The sequence below is a fragment of the Microtus pennsylvanicus genome, chromosome 3 (assembly GCF_037038515.1).
Source record: "Microtus pennsylvanicus isolate mMicPen1 chromosome 3, mMicPen1.hap1, whole genome shotgun sequence".
In the NCBI taxonomy this organism is placed as follows: Eukaryota; Metazoa; Chordata; class Mammalia; order Rodentia; family Cricetidae; genus Microtus; species Microtus pennsylvanicus.
Window position 1 is genome coordinate 16,651,206 of NC_134581.1, and position 25,921 is coordinate 16,677,126.

General features: G+C 40.0%; 1 protein-coding gene across 5 annotated transcripts in view; it reads left to right on the plus strand.

Annotated features, from left to right (window-relative positions):
• Dock3 (dedicator of cytokinesis 3) overlaps positions 1-25,921 on the plus strand; it is a 364,288-nt gene that overhangs the window by 252,227 nt on the left and 86,140 nt on the right. For all 5 annotated transcript variants that reach the window (XM_075964736.1, XM_075964739.1, XM_075964737.1 and 2 more), the window contains exons 15-23: positions 7,889-8,013; positions 9,525-9,687; positions 10,344-10,450; positions 11,009-11,180; positions 11,546-11,643; positions 13,067-13,150; positions 14,687-14,787; positions 18,979-19,060; positions 23,885-24,055. In XM_075964736.1, coding sequence (XP_075820851.1) covers positions 7,889-8,013; positions 9,525-9,687; positions 10,344-10,450; positions 11,009-11,180; positions 11,546-11,643; positions 13,067-13,150; positions 14,687-14,787; positions 18,979-19,060; positions 23,885-24,055 — 1,103 coding nt within the window. The remainder of the gene's footprint in view (positions 1-7,888; positions 8,014-9,524; positions 9,688-10,343; positions 10,451-11,008; positions 11,181-11,545; positions 11,644-13,066; positions 13,151-14,686; positions 14,788-18,978; positions 19,061-23,884; positions 24,056-25,921) is intronic.

A 25,921-nucleotide genomic window follows, 5' to 3' on the forward strand; every position in this document is an offset into this window, starting at 1 on the left:
CTATTACATTGGCCCTACCACACCTAGCTAATAGTTGTTCTTTGTCTTGTGTAAGTATGTGGTGTTATATGTGTTTGTGGGTTTATATTTGTGCGTGTGCGTGTGCGTGTGTGTGTGTGTGTGTTTGTGTGTGTGTGTGTAGAAGACAAAGGTTGACACCAGGTGTCTTCTGTCACTATCTTTTTTCTTTCTTTTTTTTTTTTGAGACAGGCTTTTCATTGAACCTGGAACTCACCAACTGACTAGATTAGCTGGCAAGCAAGCCTTTGGGAAACATGTCTCTGTGCTCTAATGCTGGAGTTAGGGACATCAACCACTGTGCTTGGCTTTTTATGTGATGATAGAGATCTGAACCTAGGTCCTCATGCTTGTGCAGCAGGCACTTTTACCAGCTAAGCTTTCTCTTCATTTTTTAAACTGAGCTCCTAAAACTTTTTATTGGTTACTCACAATATTTCTCTATTTTCTCCATCCTTCAAGATTATTTTTATTCAGTACAAAAGCTAATAACTCCGTAGCACACCCTTAGCCCTTCCCTGTATTTTAAAAGATGGTGGGTGGAAAAGACTGGATTAGGACAGCTATTCCAGGGGACAAGTGACTCATAGGTCAGTGTTAGCCGCAGTGATACCCCAAAGAATGCTGGAAGCCAGCAGAGTGTAACATGCTTAAAATATCTGTTCACGAAGGTACTATAGCCTTCTAGACACCATTCTTAAGCCAGCAGCGATGTGCTAGTACCTATATCTTCTTATTTTATTTCTTATTTTTCCTGGGAAGCCTGTCTCCTGGGGTTAATGGAAATACAGAGAATTCTTTTGTGATTCTGTGACAAGTACAGTATTTTATTCTGTTTTCAAAGTCTTGGATTTCTAAGGGTATTTATTGTCTCTAGTGGTTATAGGCCAAATTTCAAAATCGTTAAATCGTCTTCTATCCTAATATAAAAATCCACCTATGACTTAGTATGTTGTTCTAATTAGAACATGTCTCCCCCTGAAGCAGTGGTTTTCTAATGTTAATATGAATCAGAATTACTTGCAAGACATAGAAAAACAGATTATTGTGCCCACCTCAAAGAGTTTCTAAGTTGAGTTTGGGCCCAACAGTTTGGTTTTCTCACCAACTCTTAGGTTATGAAGAATGGTGCTAGTCTGGGAACCCCTTTAAGAACCATGTGTTAGGACTGAGGGATGGCTCAGTGGTAAGAGTATGCACTGCCTTGCAGAAAGCCTGGGTTCAGTTCCCAGCACCTATATTGTATGACTCACTACTTCTAACTCCAGCTTCAGGGGATCTGACTCTCTCACCTGGGTTTCATAGACACAAGTATATAAGTGCATGTGCGCACACACACACACACACAAATTTTAAAAAATATATTATGACAAAGCCATGTCTTAGGACTGGCAAAGTGACATAGTAAGTAAAAGTACTTGCTGTACAAGTCTGAATTTGATCCCCAGAACCCACTATGAAGCTGGCTCCTGAAAGTTGTCCTCTGCCCTCTACACATACATAAACCCACACTCACATATACAATCATACATGTGTACAGAATCACAATAACAGTAAATAAAATCTAAATTCAAAATAAAAAAAGAGAGATTTAGGAGATTGAGTGAGCCATGACTTAAAAAGAACTCTGCTTTGTGTATGGGTGGTTTGTCCCTGCTGAGTCAGAGCTCAGGCAAACAGTGTTTATCCCTGGGTTGCTCTGGACTTGCACATGCTATGCAGGCATGCCACCCCTCTTATAGGGCCTCTGAGTTATGCCTTTGTGCTTGTAAATACACTCTTGTCATTTTCTTTGATCCTTAATAAAAAAAAGTGCATGCTTCATCACTGACCTACAAGTGATGTTTCTTCTCTTTTCCTGTTTGTCTTAATTGTTCTTATTTTTCTCTGTGCTGTCCCCCTCATTCTCGTCCCTTTCTTTCTGATGCAGAGATGAAGATAGTTGGGTGTAAGTTCTTGATTTTGTGTGTCCTGACTGCTTATTGCCTGCTTTGTTCTCATACCCATTTGTTTCATGGAATGTTGCAATACTGGGTGGGGTGTCATGTACATTATTAATCCTTCATCAGTCTCGCCTTCCTGGGTAATTGACAAGAGCTAAAAGGAAAGCTACCAGCCTAATCTTAAACACCATGTTTCTTTGGGTGTTCATTAAAATCTGAGGACATACTGCAATATTTTTAAAAATATCTTCACAAGTTTGAAATGTAGATAGAGAAAAGGACTTTTAAATGAGATATTTTGTATTACACAAGTTATAAAAAAATAATAGCCAGGCAGTGGTGGTGCATGCTTTTAATCCCAGTACTCAGGAGGAAGAGGCCGGTGGATTTCCATGAGTTTGAGGGTAGCCTGGACTACAGAGCAAGTTCCAGGACAGCCAGGGCTACACAGGGAAACCCTATCTCAGAAAATGAAACAAACAAAAATGAGTAGTTATTATTTTGAGCCACAGAATCAGAAAAGCAAAGAGTTCTCTCTTTAGTTATGTTAGGACATAGCTCATAAGAAGGGCAAGGACATAGAAACAGGACTTTGGTGCGAAAGCTCTTCACAAGACCAGTGATAGAATGATTTACTACAAATGTGTTCCTGTGGTCAATCTTTATCAAAATGAGTCCTTGACCAAGGCATGCTTGGCCTTATGGGCTTTAAGTGGGGAAATAAAGCTTCGACCATACCTCTAAAGAATGGGATATAAGTCAATTTTTTTTTAAAGAATGTAGTCCCTTTTGGGTAAATCATGCTCCAGTAGAGGGCCACACATCCAAGAATTTATGGGTGGCATACATTGGACTTGGGGGGGGGGGAAGAAGACAGAAGATTGGGTATATAGGGAAGGGGGTAGATATGGTCAAAACAGATTGTATAAAATTCTGAAAGGACTAATAAAGTTATTTTAGTTAGAAGGTCATCACATTCCTGGCCCAATAAAGAATTCATTAGATAGAACTACATCACTTTTCTCCCATACTATTATCCTGTTAGAACAGAGGGTATTTATGACTTTGTAATGCTAGAATCCAGAAGTGTATGGCTGAAGACAATGTGAGAATAATAAAGATCCTATCATTTTGGGGTAATCTAGTGCAGTCTGTCCAAGAGTCTTCTTCCTTCACTACCTTAAGAAAGTAAGAACTACCACAAATACAATTTGGACTCCTATGCCGAAACCCCATGTAGAATGGCATCTCCACGTTTTGATAAATGCTGCTACAAAGATATGTCTTCTTTTTTCTTCCAAAAATAAAAAAGACTTGGCACCACCTCAAATAGGCAACTATGTCTTCTAGGAAAAAGTCAGTTTTTATTTTCCACAGTCTCAAGGGAAAGAAAGTATTTCCACAGACACCTTTGCTAGTCCTGTCTAGAACAAAGTATAAATGATAGAGTATTAAATACCACTTCACTTTAACTCGAAGCCCCCTACTTTGTGATATGAATAATCTATGTAGAATGGGTGTAAAAATAAGACAAGCCAGACTGTACACCCAAATATGTATAGAACATTTTTACAGGATAGAATGCCAGATAGGCCAGAATAATATGATACTGTCTTAGGCTTTACATTGCTGTGAAGAGACACCATGACCACAACAACTCTATAAAGAAAACATTTAATTGAGGGGGGCAGGCTTACAGTTTCAGAGGCTCAGTCCATTATCATCATGGCAAGAAACATGGCACTGGAGCTGAGACTCCTTACCTCTTCATAGACAGACAACAGGAAGTCAAATATCCTTTTCTGAGCATAGGAAACCTCCAAACCCACCCCTACAGTTGCACGCTTCTTCCAGCAAGGTCATACTCACTCCAACAAAGCTATATCTCCTAATAGTGCCACTCCCTATGAGATTATGGGGCCAGTCACATTCAAAGAACCATGGAAACATATAACCCAAAACTCCCAAGCAAGTCTAGAGTATCTAACAAGAGATAATCTTGCTAGCAGAATATTCTGATATCTAAATTAGACCTCAGAGGTTCTGATATCTATAAAGAGACTACTCCTAGAAGAAACTGTTGTGTTGTGTGCAGTGTTTCTTCAGTCACTAGGATGCACATTTTGGAAGACTAGACTGTCAGAGTTCTCCCCAGCCTGCTAAGGTTTCTGGTGGCTGAAGAGCACTGTTACCTTCTCAGAGCTCTTCCTTTGTAGTATCCTAAAGAAGTATTCAGGCCAGTTCTTAAGATAATGTGGCCTCAGGTTCAAAACTTTGTTTCCAGCAGTTCTTTCTGTAGACTCACAGGAGTCTGGATTTTTTTTAACATGTAGTAGAAATTTTATGTATTCACATATATATGTGTGTAAAGTTCATATATATGTGTATGTATATATGTGTGTGTATGTGAAGGTCTATAAAAATTATAATCTCCTGAGCAAAATCCAGACAGAAATCTGTTTTTGTATTAATTGCCAGTCAAAATTGTTTTTGTCTTTTGAGACAGTATCTCTCTATGTAATATACATAGGTCTTGAACTTAGATTCTTCTATCCCAGAATTTTTAACATAATAAAGGATTGTGAAAGCATAATATGCAACTGACCCACAATACCTAAAATACTGCCAGATCTATACAGGAAGTGTCTCTACCTCTGCCTTCTGTTAAGTATCTAGTCCCATTACCTGCTGCTATACCAACAGCTGACACTAGTTCTTATAAAAGCTGTGAAAGAGGAGGAGACAGTTTATTCTGAGTCATTTTTATAAGAATGAACCCAGTTAGTTTATCTCCAGGAAAGAAACACAGTTGCGTGGCATACAGGCACTAAGAGATATGAAATATTAAGTCCTCTGCTATCATTAGAAAACTGAGAGTACCCAACAAAGAGAGGCAGCAAAGAGTGCCCAGCTCCCTTCCTAAATTATGACAACTCATTAGCAGGACAACTCTCAACAATACCACATTCTGTATATAAATCTCACCCTCCCAGCACTTCTCCAGACTGCCTGCGTAAGGGCTGCCCATGCTTTTGCTCTCAAGTAGTCTTTCTCACTGCCCTCGCAGCAAGCCCCCACGATATAACTAGGAAGAATGCCAGTATCACCTATGATTTTTTTTGTAAATATATGTACATAAAACCTACTATAATCTCAATGGGTAAATGATAAAAATCCATTTTTTAAAATTATTTTATACTCTTTTTGTTGTTTTCGAGACAGGGTTTCTCTGTGTAACATTGACTGTCCTTGAACTAGCTCTTGTAGGCCAGGCTGGCCTTGAACTCACAGAGATCCGCTGCCTCTGCCTCCCAAGTGCTGGGACTAGAGGCGTGCTCCACTACCGCCCATAGAAATTCATTTTTAACATGTTTTCTGGGTCATTAAAATATAATCAGCCAAACACTATTATACAAGCATTCAAAGCTAGTACTTAAGCTCTCTCTTGTCCATCTTCATCACAAAGTACCTGTCATCTTCCCTCAATGGAAAGTAGTTCCTGACAATGAATGTTAATTTATTTCTGAACACAGTACCTTAGCCTTGAGGCATGATTCCAGTGATGGGTTTGGGGAACATATAATGTGTACAATTGAAGAGTGGGGGAGCCCTCGGAGACTACTATAAGGTGCACTGAGGCTATTCACACTGATTTTTAGGTTTTCTCCTAATTCTAGGACAATTAGTGAACAGTGCAATTTTAGTGATACCACTGGGACCTTTTGACAAGAAGCCTGGCATCACCTCAAGTGACATTAACCTTCACAAAGTGTCGTTTTTAAAATGAAACATAATTTGCAAAATTACAACCCATAAGGCAGTCTAATACCTGTTCTGAGATTATCTCTGGTCTAGGCAGATCTAGCCTCTAAATAAATAGCAACCAGGGACGTGATGAAATCAAGCTGCTTCTGTCTGCACCTCGGAGGGCAGTCATTGTGTTAAAACTATTCAAGGGTATCACTAAGACACTGTTTCAAAAAGAGTAAAAACTGAAGGAATGCCTAGCTTATCTTAAAACTGGCGCTTTCCCTTAAAATAATCCTGCTCAAAAACCATGAGCTCACTAATAAAGCAACACAGATGAAATTTTGTATAAACAGTCTATAAGAAAAAGACCCAGTTTTGTATCAATATTCTGTAATGTTATTGCTTAGAACAGTTTGAAAGCATTCCATTTCAAGGGTATGTTTATTGCTGACATACACATAAATCCATAGAAATGACAAGTTTGTATACATTAGAATAATATTTCAAGTAGCCAAAAAAATAGCTGCTTTTAAAAGCTGCATGGACTATCTCTAAAATAACTCCCAGAAAATGAAAACCAGGGTAAACCAACTACCTAGTCTTTATATTAAATGTTAAAATTGGACTGGAGAGACAGCTTGGAAGTTAAGAGCACTTCCTGTTCTTGCAGAGGATCCGTGTTCAGTTCCTAGCACCTTCATGATGGTTCACAACCATCTGAAATTCCAATTCCAAGAGCTTTGACTCCGTCTTCTAGCAGGCACACGTGATATGCAGGCAAAATGCCATACATATAAAATAAAATAGACATTAAAATTATCTTAGTTCATTTATTCACTTAATGCTAAAATCATTTTAGAAACTGAATAATTACAATTTCACAGGAAAGCTAACATGCAACTAAAAGGCTTTTATTAAAAGAAGAGGCAGTTTCAGTTGTTAAATATTTCACATGTCATCTATTCTGGTTCATCCCATTATAATAACTATATTCAATAGGAAATGTCCCAGTTAAGTTTGAATTTTAGACTTTAGGGGCTTTCAGTACATTCATGAATAATTTTATTCAGCCTGTTACTAGACAATGACAAGCTGGTGAATTTGAGTTTCCTTTTTCTGTCTGCCTTTCCCCACCACACCTGTACATATCAGTACTATTAACATATGTGAGGAAGGCCAAACAAAGGAAACAGATGAAGGTTCTAAATTGGCCAGACTTTGAAGCACAGACAACTACAGAAATGGACAGCTTCCAACCTGCCCACATAAGCAATAGGATAAAGACCATGTATGAATTTTAGAACACATTTTCTTTTTCCCTTCATGAGAGTCTAAGGAAACAGGATGGATTTCAGTATTAGAGAAAGTTCTCTAGGCTCCTGAAAAACATTTGCAATGCACTGCTCTTCTCTACTTGAGCCAAGTTATTTAAAACTGTGTATCCATATAATTGTGATTGTTAGGCTGTGCTCCTGGGCTAGGATGGTGGTGGCCTGAGGAAGAAAAAGAAGAGTCATGAAGACCTCATAAGAAACCTTGGCATACAGGCCAGACCTCTTCAGAGTTGATGCCTAAGACACACTTTCAGGGTTAGAGAGGAGAGACCATTGGTACAAGAAAAATAGCAATGCTACATATATCTGACCAAACCAGGAAGCTTACTTGCTAACCAAAACCAAATGTTGTTTCTCTCATTATGACTCTAGGTAATAAACATATTTTCATCAGCTTCCAGAAAGAAGCAATGTGTCATTTATTCAGACTCCAAAGTTTTGAGAGTTGTAAAAAGAAAACTATGAAGAAAAAAAAAGGAACAATTTCTTAGGGAAAAGAGAAGAGACTAGTAGTAAGACAGACATGATTAAAATCATTTTTAAAATCTTCCTTCTTTAAGGGTCTTATACTGTAGCCATCTTGGAGGGGAGAGAGACTGAGCAGTCTGAACACCAATAGCAAATCAGATTCTCTAAGAAAGCTGTGGTGAACACCTTTAGAGTACACTTAGAGAATATGTAACTAACCCTCTGATAGTGCTGCACTCTTGTTGGCGGAAAGTCCATTGTTATTAACCAAGCTTGGAATGCCCTGAGGATTCAAATGCTAGCCTGATCCTCCATGCAAACAGGGCCTTGTGATGTCTGTGGTCATGAACACATTGCATTTTCCCCCCTCAACAGGTGATATCCGCAATGATTTGTACCTAACCCTGGAGAAGGGGGATTTTGAAAGAGGGGGAAAGAGCGTACAAAAGAATATTGAAGTGACCATGTATGTACTCTATGCAGATGGAGAAATCTTAAAGGTAAGGCTTGTTAGTAATTTAGAAGGAAAGCTAATGTGTTTTCATGGCCTGTCTGCCCAGAAGATCATTCCCTTTAGGCAGGACCCAGTTCAAATGGCCCCATATGTGTTGTCGTCCCCGTCTTCTTTTTTCATCCAGGAAATACTACAGTGTGGTTTGAAAAGGTGGTTTGAAAAGGATTCCTAATGTCGTATATACCCTTGCATTCATTCTTCCTCGTGTCTAACCTGCATGCCTCTTACTCCAATTTATACCTATTCCTTTAGTTCTGCCCTGCATGTTACCTGTTTTCTATTCCACCAAGCACAAAGCTGCCTGGTTTTTGTAGTGATTACTAGGTCTTCCTTTGTCTTTTTGCTCTTTGAAATAGGGTAGGATTTAGACAACTTGCTAGCACCAAGTTTTAGAATAGAGAAGAACAGATTCAACCGAGGAAATTATTTCCAGCAATGTAGTACAGGATTTTTTTGTCATTCTTCATTGGCAATGGAGACCTAGAGAACTGATTTTTTTTTAAGCTTGTCTGTGTTTTCCTCAGTTCTGTCATGGTGAGGACCCTGGTGAGCAATAGCTAGTCTCCATTTCCAGTGCACTTGGCAGATCAGCCTTTTACAGGTCTCACGGGGAAGTCAGAACTGGAATCATTAGCTCTACTGTTACAGAGGAAAAAGGCAAAATTAGTTAAAATAGTCTCCCAAAGCAGATGGAAATAGAGGAAAATGTTTAAACAGGGATGAAACGGTGGTTTGTGTATCACTGTAAAACATTAAATAAATACCCTGGGTAGTCATGCTCATTGCTTATGCAAGGAAGCACCAGAGAGGCAGAGCTATCAGCCACTCCAATGTGTGTGGAAAGAGAACTGTCCTTAATTTTGTTGCCCACAATTCCATCTTCCAGGGTAAGGGTCGGAACAGTGCTAAGTCTTCATAGTAATGTTTCAAAGCTGGAGTCAGATTAAATCTGATATATCTTGTTTATGAAAAGTTAATAAAAGTAGCCTAAAATAGTTCAACATAGCATTAAGGAAAATTTAGAATTTCTTCTTGGTCTGATAAAATACTGTGTATAATTGAGTTCTCTCATGGAACTTCTTATTTCCTTTCTCAGAAAGTATGTAAAACTTACCTTGGTGATGCAGGTGCACCAACCAGCTACTTTCAGCTTGTCACAGTTGTGTGCTTACTTCTGACCCTAGGAAGACAAGGAACATTATGACTGCTGTCAGTAATGCCTAACCTTTTGACATTTTGGCATGTTGTCCTTTACAAATGTTTTGGGAAACATTCATAGCTATCCTAGGATGTATGTGGTCCATGGACCTCAGATTGGGCATTCCTGGAATAATTACACTGTCTATATAATTACTTCCAATGGATTTAAGTCAAATGTATTATCATCTGATCTGGTACAAAACTAAGATCTTGATACAGAATAAAATAAAGCATTCTAATGACAGAAACTAAAGTTCTTCCATGAAAATAACATCTTATTTTGCTTTTCTTTTACAGGACTGTATCAGCTTGGGTTCTGGAGAACCAAACAGAAGTTCCTATCACTCCTTTGTTCTCTACCACAGTAACAGTCCTCGTTGGGGAGAAATTATCAAATTACCTATTCCCATTGACAGATTCCGGGGCTCCCATCTACGTTTTGAATTCAGGCATTGTTCCAGTGAGTGAGACTTTCCTTTCAATTCCCTTGAGGATAAAAACATAACTCTGCTCTTGAAGTAAACTTGTGAAGATTCTTGTTATTAGGAACTAGAAATAAATAGAAATCAGAGGCAATGTCTTAGACTGTAAAAGCAATGGTTCCAAATCATGGAGTTTGGGGCTGGAGAGATGGCTCAGCAGTTAAGAACCACCTACTCTTTTAGAGGACCTGAGTTCACTTCCCAGCACTGACATCAGATGACTCACAACCATCTGTAACTCCAGCTCCAGGGGATCTGATGCCCTTTTCTGGTTTCGTGTACACACGTACACACACACACACACACACACACACACACACACACACACACAAATGAAAATAATTTAAAAAAAATCTTTGGTATCTGATACTGCTTTTCCTGGTACCTGAAATGCCCATTGTTATTTGGAATATTTTCTTTTGTACTTACTGAACTACTCATATAGAATCCCCCTCCCTATTTTATCGAGTCCAGAAATGTTAGCATCTCCAGTGGTCATGGTAGCCATGGCAATTCAGACGAGCATGTTTCTCATCATCCTGTAGTCAAGTTGCTACCTAGTTAATGAAGTAAAGTTCAAAAGAGTGTGGGTGACAAATACGGTGGTACTTCTAATACTTGGCTCTGCTTGCAGCAAAGGACAAAGGGGAAAAGAAACTCTTTGGCTTTGCGTTCTCTCCCCTGATGCGTGATGATGGCACCACACTCTCAGATGATATTCATGAGCTTTATGTGTATAAGGTATGGACCTGTCTTTCTTTTATCTCCATTCCTTCCTTACCCTACTCTGACCATTCTCAAGTATGAATCTTGTTTAAGTGGTTTTCATTGGTCAGGCCAGAGGATTCTAGGTAGCACACGGGTGTGTGACAATAAGACAGCTGTGGTCAGGCTTTAGTTTTCTAAATACCTTTCTAAGTGGCCCTTCTCCCACAGCTAATACCAGCAGGCCCTTTGTTTCCCACCTCTCACTTCAGTAAAGAGAAATCCATTACCAGCTCTTCTGTGCCATTATTAATTTAACTAAAATGTTCGAAGCCTTGCTATTTGAGATCATGGTGTTGTTAGTTGCCAAAACACAGCTACTAACCAAAGTTACTTATATATCAGATAGAGGTCACAGATCCTATCATGTTCTAGGAAAATCATTAACAGAAATCAGTCCTGTAAGAGAACCTGCAACCCAAGGTCCAACCTTAGGAAGAAAGTTATAAATATGAACTCAAGTTCCCTGGGACTTGTTTTTTTGCATATTGAGTTGCTTAGGAAATATCCTCTGTTCTCTGTGTTTACCTACAGTGTGATGAGAATAGCACATTTAACAACCATGCCCTGTACCTTGGCCTGCCCTGCTGCAAAGAAGACTACAATGGCTGCCCTAATATTCCCTCCAGCCTCATCTTCCAGCGTAGCACCAAAGAGTCTTTCTTCATTTCTACACAACTTTCTTCTACCAAACTCACACAGAATGGTAGGTAATGGTACCAGCAAAGTACTTCCCTCCTTTGTTTTCTGTTGTTGGTTCCGCATTGCTTGTGTGTGTTAAGATCAAGACTGCTTCTTATGACAAAGTAAAGACCATTTCTTTTTCCTTTTGCAATTGAAAGAATCACTCAACAGTAATAGCCCACAAAGTTATCCGTGGCTTTTGTAGTTCCTAGGGTTTGCATCCACGGTGCACAGTTACATCTTTGCTCCCCCGCCCCTTTTTTAGCACTTAAATATATTATAGTCACAGCTAGTTCTATTTCCCTAGATTTCATTTGTCTTTGTCTGAAAGAATCTGAGCCTTGCTCAACTTTATGAGGTTCACTGTCTTCTGGGTTTGCCTTCTAGTGGACCTTCTCGCTCTGCTGAAATGGAAAGCTTTCCCAGATAGGATCATGGACATCCTCGGGCAGTTGCGGCATGTCAGTGGGGAAGAAATTGTTAAGGTATATCTCTCACTCAATCTAAGCACACTGTCTGCAGAAAAAATATGGGCAAAACACCTTCCCTATTATTTCTGCCAATAAGCCTCTGAGACCATTTCTCCGAATACAAAATAGATGAATGTTAAGGTTTTTTGTTTTATTTTGTTTTTGTTTTCTCCAGTTTCTTTGCTAGCTACTTTATTTTTTTTCAAGGAAAGGTTTATTGCATTTAAATTTAAACCCTATTTAATAATTTGTTTTACTTCCCACAGAAATAATATTAAAGGATAGTGTTAAAAAAAAGTATCTTCTCAGAGTGAATCCCAGTGGCCGTGCTGTCTGATTGTCTTTGTTTTCTTCTTTCTTCAGGTCTTTCTCGTTTTCCAAACTTTATAGCTCTCTATCACACGAGCCTGGGCTCTTGATTATAAACACTCTGAGTACTGTCCATCAACGCATGTAGCTGTTACCTGTGGACCTTCTTCTTACCTGGGGTCCATACTAGGAACTCTTTCTTACCCTCTAGCATAGATCCTTTCTCTATGTATCTTTGTGATATTTCTTAGTTAATGAAACACAGTCTTTTCCGGTTGTATTTTAAGGAATTTTCTGGGCAGCACTTTGTCCTGTTGGTTTTAGCTTGAGATTGTACCAGGCACTTCCGGATGCAGAAGTCCAGCAGGAAATACTACACAGTAGACCAAGCTCTCCTGAAGAAAGTGGAGGAACAACCCTAAGTTACCTCATATTGTTTTGAAAAAAGTTATAAATGTGTCATTTACATGGTTTGATTGACAAGATATTAGATTTCATTTTCAATGCTCTAAGCATCCATTGTTATCTACCTTAGTTTTGCAACTTCAAAAACAGGCATGTACTTAACAAAATAAAACTAACAACAAATAATACTGCCAGATTTTTATCCGCATTGAGAGACCTCATTGGCTGTATTTTCCTTTCTCCTGAGATATTTTGGTGATTACTCTTTCCTTAGAAGTTTAGCATTTGCCAGATTGGAAGAGCTACTTTAGATAGGTCTTCTGCAAGATCCTTAAACTATATATAACCCCAATAGTCCACCTAGTTATCCCTTATCTAGGTAGAGACAGGTACTAGAGGGTTTTTACCATGCTTTCAAGATTTTTGTTGTTGTTTACTGGGAGCTAAAACTCATTGTTATAGGGCTGGAGAGATGGCTCAGAGGTTAAGAGCATTGCCTGCTCTTCCAAAGGTCCTGAGTTCAATTCCCAGCAACCACATGGTGGCTCACAACCATCTGTAATGGGGTCTGGTGCCCTCTTCTGGCCTGCAGGCATACACACAGACAGAATGTTGTATACATAATAAATAAATAAATATTTTAAAAAATCATTGTTATATGAAAATTTAACCATGTATCAACAATCTTAAGTTTCATGAATCCTTTGTTCTTGTATTGTTTCAGTTTCTGCAGGATATATTAGATACACTTTTTGTGATTTTAGACGATAATACAGAGAAATATGGCCTTTTGGTTTTTCAGTCTCTGGTAAGTCATTTCCTAAATTTTGATTTTTTTTTAAATTTTTATTCTTCTCTCACACAATACATTGCAATTCCCTCCTCTGCTTCTCCCAATTCCCCCTACCTACAGTCCCCCTCAGACCCACTCCCCCTCCCTTGTTTTCCCCCAGAAAACAACAGACCACCGCACAAGAAGATAAAATAAGACTAAGCACAAACCTTCTCATCAAGACTGGGAAAGGCAACCCAGTAGGAGGAAAAGGGTCCCAAGAGCAGGCAAAACAGTCAGAGAAACCTCCATTCCCAGTGTCAAGAGTCCCCCCCAAAACACCAGGCCAACAACCGTAACATATATGCAGAGGACCTAGTGCAGACCCACACAGGTTCTACAATTGTCAAATCTGTCTCTGAGCCTCATGAACCCTGCTTGGTTGATTCTGAAGGTGTTCTCTCCCAGTGTCCTCAACCCCTCTGACTCCCACAATTCCTCCTTCCCCTCTTTTAGGGGGTTCCCTGAGCTCTGAGGGGAGGGACATGATAGAGACCTCTGACCTATGTTCTCTCCCCTCCTCATGTTTGGCTGTAGGTCTCTACATCTATTCCCATCAACTGATAGAAGCAGCCTCTCTGATGTTGACTGGATTAGACCCTGATCTATGAATATAGCAGAGCGTCATTAGGAAAAATTTCATTTATTTATTTTGCCAGTCGTGTTTGGTTCTACCCTAGGCACTGGGATATCCAGCCTCCAGTTCCTGGTCATTCAGAAGTGTCGGGCATGTGCTCTTCATTAATTATTACCATCTCATGCTTCAAAAATATCTAAAGGAATCGACTTACTAGACTGAATTAGCAGAAGACTTGTTTTCAACTTTTAAAAAAGGCTCTGAGGATTATTACCCAAGGAAGACTAACCAGCCAACCTACCCATCAGATCCCTCTGAGATCAATTTGAAGAACTGGATTTGAGGACTGGAGAGAAGGCTCAGCAGTTAGAGCATATACAGCTCTTACTTTGATCTCAGATGAGAGTGCTAACAGTGTTTGGCACTCTTTGTTTAATATCTACAGTCCCACAGGAGAGTTGTTTATTCAAGATGAATTGGTGCTCCAGTCTAAGTGATGGAGAACTGAAGCTAAAGCTAGAATGATTCTCTGGCTTTGCTTTTCTTCATTGCTCCCTGGTCATGAGACCAGTTTTGGAAGAGCACAGCCTTCCACAGGCTTTAATTGCCCACTTTTCTAAGTTTTGTAGAACACCTGAGTGTTTGTGTCACTTACACGGGTATTGTATTATCTGTCCCTGATGATATTGCACCACTATCATTGTGGTGAATGGAGAGGCTCCAGGTAACATAGGCACAAGCTGTAAGGTACAGCTGTGAATTGGAAAGTCAATAAAAGAAAAAATAAGACATAAAAATAGATAACGGAAATCTCATGTTTAGTTCCCATAGGGAACACTAACAGTTTGCTCTCAAAGAACAAGAGTCTGTTACCTCCTAGGGATCTTCCTGAGGCCTCTAATTAAACCATGGTGGCCATCTTTCTGTCTTCTCAGGTGTTCATCATTAACTTGCTTCGAGACATAAAATATTTCCACTTCCGACCTGTGATGGACACATATATCCAAAAGCACTTTGCTGGAGCCCTGGCATATAAGTAAGTCTAATTTGTTATCATTACAATATGATTTGAATAAAAAATCAAAAATTTAAAAAGTTCAGTTGTAGCCAGCATTCATTTAGCTGACTTTTTAAATGTTGCTTTTATAATTGTGGTTTAAAAATATATAATATAAAATTTACTATCATAACCATTTTCAGATTTAAAATAATTTACTCATATTGTTATAGAGTCATCACAAGAACTCCATCCATCTCCAAAATTCTTTTTATCTCACAAACCAAAACTCTGTAACATCTAACAGTTATACTTGTCAGTCTCCACAGCTACTGAAAAACATTGTACTTTGGTCTTTGAATTTCAACTGCTCTTAAGTACCTAAAAGAGTAGCTTGTTTCTCTTACCATGTCATCAAAGTCACCATGTTGTAGTGTATATCAGACTTTTCTTTTTAAGAATGAACAATAGGAAGCTGGAGAAAAGACTCATTGGTTAAGAGCACTCAGCTCTGTCAGAGAACTAAGGCTCGGTTCCAAGCACCCCCATAGCTTCCGTTTGCCCAGCATCCATCAATGCTAGTAGTTTCCCAGGCGTAGGGCCCCATGAGCCCCTCCCCTACCTTTGACTGGCTGTTGACAGCCCCAGTCTTGTGCATGCCCAGTGCAGGCAACTGCAGGGGCTATTAGTTCCCTATTGCAATGGTCATGGTGTGCCCAGAAGATAATGTTTTACAGCCCTTCTTGTTGTCATCTGGCTCTTACATTCTTTTTTACCCTTTCTTCCTTTATGTTCCTTGATCCTCAAAGAGGGTGAGATAGATGTCCTGTGTAGGGATGAGAACTCAACAGTCACTTATTCTCAGCACTTTGAGTAGCCATGAGTTTTTGCATTCAGTGCCATCCATTACAAAAAGAAGCTTGTGTGGTTAAGATTGAAAGTAGCTCTTATATATGGGTATAAATGTAAATACTTAGAGGCAGTTTGATATCATGTCCTTTTAGCAAAACAGCCATAATAATACCTTTCCACCCATGTTTTTGTTTTAGTTCTGTTTTAATCAGGCTTACAGTAGTAGTCATTGAACTCCTTCTTGTGGAACAGGCCTCCAATTCAATTAGAGTGTACTTGGTTAACCTCAAAATGCTGTTACACTGGTGGGCATACATCTTGTTTGGCAGGTTAGCATTATAGCACTTCAGGTCCTCTGCTGGGTAAAACAGTTGATGATTTGTGTCCCCAACTTCTGCAACTTGCATAGCATCTTCTGGCACTGTGCTTGACAGCCAGCAGGGAGGGAGTTTCCATTTCAGCTCCAGCTTGACTTCTCTATGTCCTGCAGCCAAGGTGTGTGGTATCTTCAGAAATAAGGTCTTACCAATTATAGAGCAGTGGCTATAGCCTGTGTTGTTTGGGGTCTCTGTACCTTCCTGGCCAACAACTTACAGGAAGGTATGTCGTATCCACCAGTGGGATATTTGTTTGATTGCCTATGGCTTCTGGGATTGCCATCCATTTGTATAGGTTATTTCCATTCAAATTCATTTTTAAAATTTATTTTTGAATTAGCTTATGGAATAGTAGGTATCCATATAGTTTCTCTTTTCCAATTTAACTCTTTTTTTTTTATTGAAAGAAAAAAAAAAGAAATTCCTGCCTCCTCCAAGCCTCCCATTTCCCTCCCCCTCCTCCCACTCTTCTCCTCCTCCCCCCACTCCTCTCCCCCTCCCTCTCCAGTCTGAAGAGCAGTCAGGGTTCCCTGCCCTGTGGAAAGTCCAAGGTCCTCCCCCCTCCATCCAGGTCTAAGAAGGTGAACATCCATACTGGCTAGGCTCCGACAAAGCCAGAACATGAAGTAGGATCAAAACCCAGTGCCATTGTCTTTGGCTTCTCAGCAGCCCTCATTGTCCGCCATGTTCAAAGAGTCCGGTTTTATCCCATGTTTTTTCAGTCACAGTCCAGCTGGCCTTGGTGAGCTCCCAATAGATCAGCCCCACTGTCTCAGTGGGTGGGTGCACCCCTCATGGTCCTGACTTCCTTGCTCATGTTCTCCCTCCTTCTGCTCCTCATTGGGACCTTGGGAGCTCAGTCCAGTGCTCCAGTGTGGGTCTTTGTCTCTATCTCCATCCATCACCAGATGAAGGTTCTATGGTGATATGCAAGATATTCATCAGTATGGCTATAGGATAGGGTCATTTCAGGTTCCCTATCCTCAGCTGCCCAAGGAGCTAACTGGGGACATCGCCCTGGGCACCTGGGAGCCCCTCTAGGTTCAAGTCTCTTGCCAACCCTAAGATGGCTCCCTTAATTAAGTTATGTGATTCCCTGCTCCTCTATCCAACCTTCCTTTCTCCCAATCATCCCGTTTCCCCAAGTTTCCCCCATTCCCCCCTTCTTACTTTTTTCTCCCCATCTCTCCTTACCCCCGTCCCACCCCACCCCCAAAACATTCAGGAAATATGGGACACAATAAAAAGACCAAACCAATTTAACTCTTTATTGATTCTTTGTGTATTTCACATCATTCATCTTGATCCCAATCATCTCCCTTTCCCTTCCCATCTGCCCTCTACCTTTGTAACCCCCCACCAGGAAAAATAAATAAAATTTAAAAGAAAAGAGATTTTTTTAAAAAAAATAAAATAAAAGGAAAAGTCTCGTTGTGGAAGCCGTAGTGTGTCTCAGTGAGTCACAGAAAATACCCTTTAGTTCACATATCATTACTTGCAAATGTTCATTGCATTGAGTCATTGGTCTGGTTCTGAGGTCTCTGGTTTCTGCTCCACCATTGATATTAGGCCCTCCCTGGGGCTCCTCTTAGATATCCTGTTATTGCTGTGTAGGGATTCTGTAACTTTGGGTCTTCAGGACCAGCCTCTTCATGTGTTCCAGCATATCACAGATGGGGTGGATGCTAGGATAGGCCAACTCATAACTCTGGTCCTGGGTCTTGGTGGTTGCTGGGTTGGTCAGCAGATGGCTCTCCTGAATCCTCAATACCAGGGTGAACTCTCCAGCACTGCCCCAGCCAGTTCACCCTATGAACTAAGCAGCCAAAGGAAACCTGGTTCTCCTGCTCTCATTTCCCGAGTCTGGCTGGCCAACATGTACACCCTAGGGCCAGCTCTCCTGTGTTGCCTAGGTGAGGTGTAGAGTGCTGCCGAGTGCTATAGCTGGTGAGAGGCAGGACCAGCTCTCTCACTCTCATGACCTTATGGATAGCTTTCCCACCTGCCACCAGCCTTAGGGAGTGTGAATGAGGGCACATCTCTCCCTTGCCCATGCCACCATATGACAGATAAGGAACAGGGCCAGAGCTCTCATGCTTATGTCCTCTGGGCCAGCTCATCCACGCACCCATCATCGGGGGCTTACCCACGCACCCATCATCAGGGGCTCACCCATGCACCCATCATCGGGGGCTCACCCACACACCCATCATCGGGGTCAGCTCTACTGTGTTGCCAAGATGAAGTACAGGGCCCGCTGTCCTGAGTGCTGCAGTTGGCAGGGGCAGTTTTCTTGCCTGCCACAGGGCACAAGGGGCACGGGGGAAGGGGCATCTCTCCCTCACCCTCATCACCACATGGAAGACAAGGGGTAGAGCCAGCTCTCCTATAGCCACGACCTCAGGGCGAGCTCACTCATGTATTATTTCATGGATACATCCTATCAGAGACTAAAAGGCATGGCATAGGCATCATTGTGTCATAATGCCGGTTGTGGTGGTACACGCTGGTAGAATTTGCTGAAGGAGGCAGAGATAGAGGATCACAAGTTCGAACCAGCCTATGCTCTTTTACATTACAATACTTCTGACTCAGTAAACTCATTGCTCTGAGGTGGCTTGGTCCTTGGGAAATGAGGTGTGGAATGGGGTGGCATTAGTATACTTTTACTCAGTGTGCTAGTTAGTGTTGTATGTTCGGTAGATACTACAACTTAAGACAAATAAAAATACATAATACAATCTAAGTTTGGGGGAAAACTAGAGTGGGAAAGAGTGCTTATGACTACTGATAAAAATTCTGTAGCTCCTTATGGACAGAGAATGTCTGCTCTCAGATAATGTGAAAATTCCACAGCTGTGATGGATCCATCACTTTAGCTCATCAGCAGAATATTATTTCCTATTTGACAGTTCTTTGCTATTTTCCTTTTGACTAAATATAAATTTGAGACTCATTGCCTTTTGATTAAAATGGAATTCTGTAAATGTTCTCTCTCCAGGGAGCTCATCCGCTGTTTGAAGTGGTACATGGACTGCTCCGCAGAACTGATCCGGCAGGACCACATTCAGGAAGCCATGCGGGTAATGTCCTGAGCTGCCATACTTCCAGAAGGGGCCATTCCTACAGTTATTTGTGTGTAATATCATTGGTACGGTGCTCAAGACAACTGTAGTATGCTGACCTACTTTCAGGAATGAATGCCGTGATCCATGTAATCTCCTTTCCCTACCTCAGTTATACTCCTTAGGAGCTTTATACCTGATCATTTTACCTTGAAGCAAGAAGTGAACATGGATTCTAGCCATCCTCCTCTGTCTTATTTTTACCAATAGTATCGGTTTGCCTTCCTACTGACTCAAGTATTGATCTACTTCTAAGCTAATACTGGTAATAACATTGATTAGAATTAAGATTGAATCACTTCTTTGATGGGTACCAAATATTGTGTTTTGGGACTGTGATAAGTAAGAAAGAAGTGGATAGATATATGATGATATTTGAAGAAGCTAACATTAAAACCTGTACATTAATAAGAATCTGGAATCTTCTGTGGGCTGATCCTCAAAATGTTGGCCTGAGTAGATTCCCTGACAGTGTAGCTTCCTTTTCATTGTTGGGTAGCTCCGAATGGTGAGAGCTCCCCTCACCGTAAGTTAACTTCGGTATATTAACTTCTTCTCATACAGTAGAGAGCCATATAAGAACAATTAAATCCTCTTTTTTTTTTCAAATGTTTTCAAGAAAGCTTTCATGTTTTCTGGAAACAGCCTTAAAGCAAGACCAGACTTTCTGTATCTGTCCCTATTTTATCTTGTACTTGGGTTATCTTTCCTTAATGTTGCATTTTAATTATGTTTTCCACACTTTCTACATAGTAATTAAAAAGAGAATAGCATCAAAGTTGTTCTTTTTCTGTCTTCTTTTAATATCACATCATCTATACTAACTATAGGCCCTGTGTCGTGTGTTGTTCTTCTTTCTTACATAGTACAGTGTGTCAGATAGCATGGGTAGAATTAAGTCACAGTTCTCTTTTTACTTTTCCTTGACTCTCTGAACATACTTTAAATACCTGAGGATCTAAGGGTTTTTTTCCTCCTTCATACAAATGTTCACTAAATGGTTACTGTCTGTTCTGGGTGCTAAGAAACATACATAAGACCAGCCCATCTCCTAAAACTTAAATACAAAAGATTCTGTGTGAGCTCATTAATTAATTACTTAAGGGTACTATAGAAAATTTGGAAGATTTCCCTGACCATATTGGCATGTCATTATGCAGGTCTTGTTTAGAAAGCCATATTGCTAAGATTTCATGGTTGCATCTTTCCTGTCTACAATAGAAGACACTATCTCACAACATGCATCCTTATTCTCTGGCTCTTATAATTTTTCTGCCCTCTTCTGTGATATTCCCTGAGTCTTGGGTGTAAGGACTACATTGTAGATGTATCACTTGGGGTTGGGCACCCCACAGTCAGTTGTTCTTTGCATTTTTACCAGGTAATGATTTTGGTAATAGTCCTATCTGTTGCAAAATAAGCTTCTTTTATGAAGGGCGGGAGCTACACGTACTGTAAGAATAAGCATTTAGTGTACAGTGAGAAACTATGCTGGTTTAGAAAAGTAGCAGTAGTAGGCTCTCCTCTAGGGCCCATGACCTCTTCAGCCTTGAGTAGTTGACTGGGTTTACAGTACCAAGCATGAATTCCCTCCTATTGAGTGGGCCCAAGTCTAGTTAGACAGCTGTTGATTACATCCCAGATAGAAGTGCTACTATTACACCAATGGGAATATTGTGCTGGGCTGGTCATTGTTGTGGGTCATAGGCTTTAAAGCTGAACAAGACTATTTATTGCTTTTCTCCTTTGACAGCTTGCATAGTCCCTATGAGAGTTAGTCCTCAGGAAGGTAGCTTCCAGCTAGTTCCATCTGTTCCTTCAAGTCTTTTTTGTTTGTTTGTTTTGGGGCTTTTTTGAGACAAGATTTCTCTGTGCTTTGGAGCCTGTCCTGGAACTAGCTCTTGTAGACCAGGTTGGCCTTGAACTCACAAAGATCTGCCAGCCTCTGCAAGTGCTGGGATTTAAGCATGTTAATTCTTTTAAAGCTAATGGTATGATAGACTGAAGAAGGAGGGAAATTCTAGGAATGAAACCAGGTGCCACAGAGGGAGAGACCCACACCAGTGGAATTTTAAGGCCGAATTATGTCTTGTCATAGTGTATTTTCAAACTATCCCAATGTTGATTTCAAAGAACTCAGGAAAGTATTTGATCTTGTAAATATCATAGTATTCTTTTTAGAAAAAAAAGGAGATGTAGACCACTGGAAAACATGGAAATGTATACTGTATTTATATGTGGCTTCAATAAATTCTAAACAAAAAGTAGTGATTTAAAAAAAAAGAAAGAAAGAAAAGGATGGGTAGCCTCAGTTAAATGTTTCATTTTCTCCAAACATTCTCCAAAAAGATTCAAGGAGCAACTCCTTGAATCTTAAACAAATACCCTAAGATGTACCGTTCACTTCTGGTGCAATCTGTCTTGGGGTCTCAGAGGTAGCAAGCTGGTTTTCAGGAGTGAGAAGGGGAAAAACAGGTGGTAATGGAAGATTTAAAGTGGGCTTGTTTTTCTCTCCTCTGTCCAGGTTGCACAGGACTTTCATTGACACAATCCTGTGTTTCTTGCACACTGTTTTAAAAGAACTAAGCCATCATGTGTGAAAAATGTGAGCAACTTTGCTATTAGATTCTGTCCTTCTGAAACCAGTGAATATTTCTTAGAACATCTCTTGTAGTCATTTCTGACTGAAAATCAAATAGCTAAACATTTGAGCAGTGCTGATAAGAAAGTATTTTTTTTAAATTCAAGACGTGTAGTTTATAACTAGATATAGCATAATAGATATTATAGGCTTTCATTTTTTTGTCTCTTTTCCTTATTCTGCGATATTCACTGATCTTTTGCCTCCTGGGGTTAGGCATCTGACAGACAGTAAGACATGTACTAGGCTCACATTCTATCCTAAGCATGTGAAATTTTTGAGAAATTTCTCTGTGACTGAGAATATCTGTGTCATACTAGAGGGAGTAACTCCTACTTTCGTGACTGGAATAACCTAATAAATGAGACTGGGTCTTGGAATTTCCTATTATCTGCTGCACAAGCATGGATAATCACTAAAGTACATATATAGTGGACCAATCGCAGCATGTAGCTTGCAGGTGTCTATCTGGATTTATAAAGTAACAGACTTTTCCGATTCTCCATTCACTAGATGTTAAAAAGGCTCCTAGCATAGGGCTCTAGCAGTGTATGAGGCCAATGTATTTGTTACTTTTCTTCATTGCTCTGTTCAAATATCCAATTAAAAAAAAATTACTTTGGCTAACAGTTCAGAGAAATGTTGTTCATCATGGCAGGCAAGACCTGACATCAGGAGTGACTTGGTTTGTGGCACAAAGCAGTAAACAAAGGAGAATACAAGTCCTTATCTGGCTTTCTCCTTCCCAGCCCTTTAAAAGAAATGAATTATGTTTGTTTGTTTGTTTGTTTGTTTGTTTGTGGTGTGGAATGCTCATGTTGAGACCAGAGATCAACTTCCCAGACACATTTTCCTAAGCTAACCATCATTCGTATGAACTGAATTTCCTAAGCCAACCCTAGGAGGCAGATACTAAAAAGAGGCTAAGAATTTTTTTTAATCCAATGTTTTTGCCTTTCCATTATCTGAGATAATATAGCATTTCTTTAATTAGGAAACAGTCTTGAGGCTTGAATCTATTCTCTTAAAGAAGAATTATTGTATTGATAAGTATCACACAAATTGCAAAGATCCATCAGAATCACATTCTACTCTCTAGTCTTTTTTTTTTTTTTTTTGGTTTTTCGAGACAGGGTTTCTCTGTGGTTTTGGAGCCTGTCCTGGAACTAGCTCTTGTAGACCAGGCTAGTCTCAAACTCACAGAGATCCGCCTGCCTCTGCCTCCCAAGTGCTGGGATTAAAGGCGTGTGCCACCACCGCCCGGCTCTCGAGTCATTTTTTGAGGACATTGTCTTCTATGTTGCTCCTGAACTGTTAATGGCAGATGTCTTGGCTGTAAGGAACTGGAGAAGGGATGTGTCAGGTACACAAGCTGTTGTGTAACCTACGACTACTTTTCCAGACTTTTTTGTCCTTCAGTAAGAAGGCAGAAGTCCCTATCCCAGACCCCACTTGTAATGTAAAGTTTCAGGACACTCCTTAAAAACCCTTTCCTTCTTAAAGTAAACTCAAGAGTAGTTACATCAGGTGTGGTGGCATATGCCTTTAATCCTAGCATTCCAGAGGATGTACAGGTGGACAGTGAGTTTGAGGTCAGCCTGGGCCACAGCAAGACCCTGCCTCCAAAAAAAAATAAAAAGAATAGCTAAGCTATATCCTTGCCTTTGAGGTTTTGCATTTTCTGTCCTTAAAAGAAGGAGGAGGAGGAATAAGAAGGAGGAAGAGGAGGAGGAGGAAGAGGAGGAAGAAGAAGGAGGAGGAGGAGGAGGAGGAGGAGGAGGAGGAAGAAGAAGAAGAAGAAGAAGAAGAAGAAGAAGAAGAAGAAGAAGAAGAAGAAGAAGAAGAAGCTGAATTTTCTTTGAATTCTGAATGTTCTTAGAATAACTATCTGTAATCTCTTCATTCCAGATCCTAGAAAATGGTTATAAAAACATTTGATAATTCTGTCAGTAAACAGACAGCTTCTGCTTAGTGACAGTTTGGAATTTTGAGAAAAGATTTTTAGAAATAAAATGCCCATCAATAGCTGGAATCACCTGTCACCTGATTTTTTTTTCTGTTTCTTTGATCTTACATTCTTGTTACTTGAGTTCCTAGCCATCTTCAGCGTCTCACCATTCCTTTTCCTCCTGCATTTTTAGGCCCTGGAATACCTTTTCAAGTTCATTGTGCAGTCACGAATCCTGTATTCAAGAGCCACCTGTGGGATGGAAGAGGAACAGTTCCGGTCTAGCATCCAAGAGCTTTTCCAGTCCATTCGGTTTGTGCTGAGTCTGGACAGTAGAAACTCGGAAACACTCCTCTTCACTCAGGTCTGAGGACTGTGGGGAAATAATGTGGGGTTTCTTGTTGCTATTGTTGTTGTGTTATTTGGGAAATTTCCTGAGTTAAATTACTTCTTTGATAATTTCATTTATAATAACTTTTGATTACTCTTTCCCCAAGCCTTTTTTATCTCCTTTCCCTCATTAACTTTCTGCTCTTCTCGGCCAGTCCCTTTCTGAGATTCCTGACTCTTGGCTTGGTTTTGTAGCCCATTCAGTTTAGTCATGGCCATCTGTGTAACTGTTGGATTGGAACCATCAGAGCCTGGGGATGTGTCCAATGGATACCTAACTGAAGGCAGTGGCTTCCACTCTTCTCTGAACCGCTCATTAGTAGCAAGTAGTTTAGTCGTGAGAGGTAGAACCCCCCCCCAAAAAAAAGCCTCTTCCATCCATGCCTTACTATTGAGAGTCCCATTCTGGGAGAGCTATCTATAGCTCCTGTGGAGGGAGGTGTTGCTGCTAGGGTTCTTCATTTTAGCAGGTGGTTTCTTTGATTTCTAGAATTGGTGAAACTGTGACAAGAGTCTCTGTGTTGGGAAAGAAGTGAATTACAAGTAAATACTTAGTAGAACAAAGGAAAGCCAACTTTGCCTCAGCTATGAGGTCTGAAAGATCTTAGTGTCTTTATACTAGAAAAGCAGCAGAACTTTGTTATTATGAACTTTCTTTAGACCAAGTTTGCTAATTACTATCCTACAATTGTTATGAACATTGTATTCATGGAAGATATTTAAAATATATAGGGAATTTTCTTTCCTAGTTAATTTTTTATTATAACTTTCTATTACAAATGTTAAGAATGAGATAAATTGAAACCTAATAGGAATAACTGAATGCACTAAGAATTAGAGCTAGATTCTATCAGAAATATCAGTGTTAGAAAGAAATTTCCTTCCTCCTTTGAAAATTTCCTAACCAGCTAATCTATTACCTTTACCAGGCAGACCTGTGCTATAATAAATGAAACATTCATTATTCCATACACATATCAAATTAGTAAGCTCTTACCTAGTGGATTATAGTTTTTCGGCTGCTTGAAGCCAGTTATGCCAAAAGCTGTCAACAAAGATCAGATAGCTTCTTTATGTCTCCCCATCAATGACCGCATGTGCTATTAGTCAGCCTGTATGTTTAAGCCTTGTCCTACTTTATTCTAAACTTAGTCTATTGTTTGTCTTGTTTCTATATTGTCTCTATATGCCAGTTGTCTGTAGGTTTCTTGGCCAAAGAACAGGTGATCATCTGGAAGCTACATGCTATAAAGGAATCCTCAAGGTTTCAAGAGTCTCTCTAAGGAAACTCCTTCTATGAGCTCCTTTAAAAGTGCCTTAAGAAACTGCTTTTTCTCTCTGGATTTCCCTAGTTTATCTGTTCCTTCTAATAGGGGCTAAGGATATCTGCAGCTTCTCTCTCCAAAAAGAGTTCCAGGGAGATTGAAGGTAGCTAACAGAGGAGGGTAGACATGCTTTCTGGGTACTTGTCGATGCTTTGTACAAACAGTGATGATCCTGGCATGGATACATGCACTTATCAAATTGTTCTGGAAGAACCAGCTTTTGTTCCTGGTCAAACACTGTGTGTTTCATCTGTTGTACCCTTGGGTTATTGGGAAAACATAAGCCTAGATAGCTTAGACCTGGTAGTCCTAGTATCAGTTCAGCTATGTTTAGGGTTCAAATTTGGTTCTATGCTACCAAGCATATGTTTCATGAATTCCAGAACTCTTAGAAAATTTGCTTTTGAATCAGACTTTTATCATTGATCATGACTATCAGAAGTTGTCAGAGTGTGTCTTTCTGTTCTGGTGCATAATTGTAGGAAATTTCACCATTTAAGGAAAGAAATCAGCTA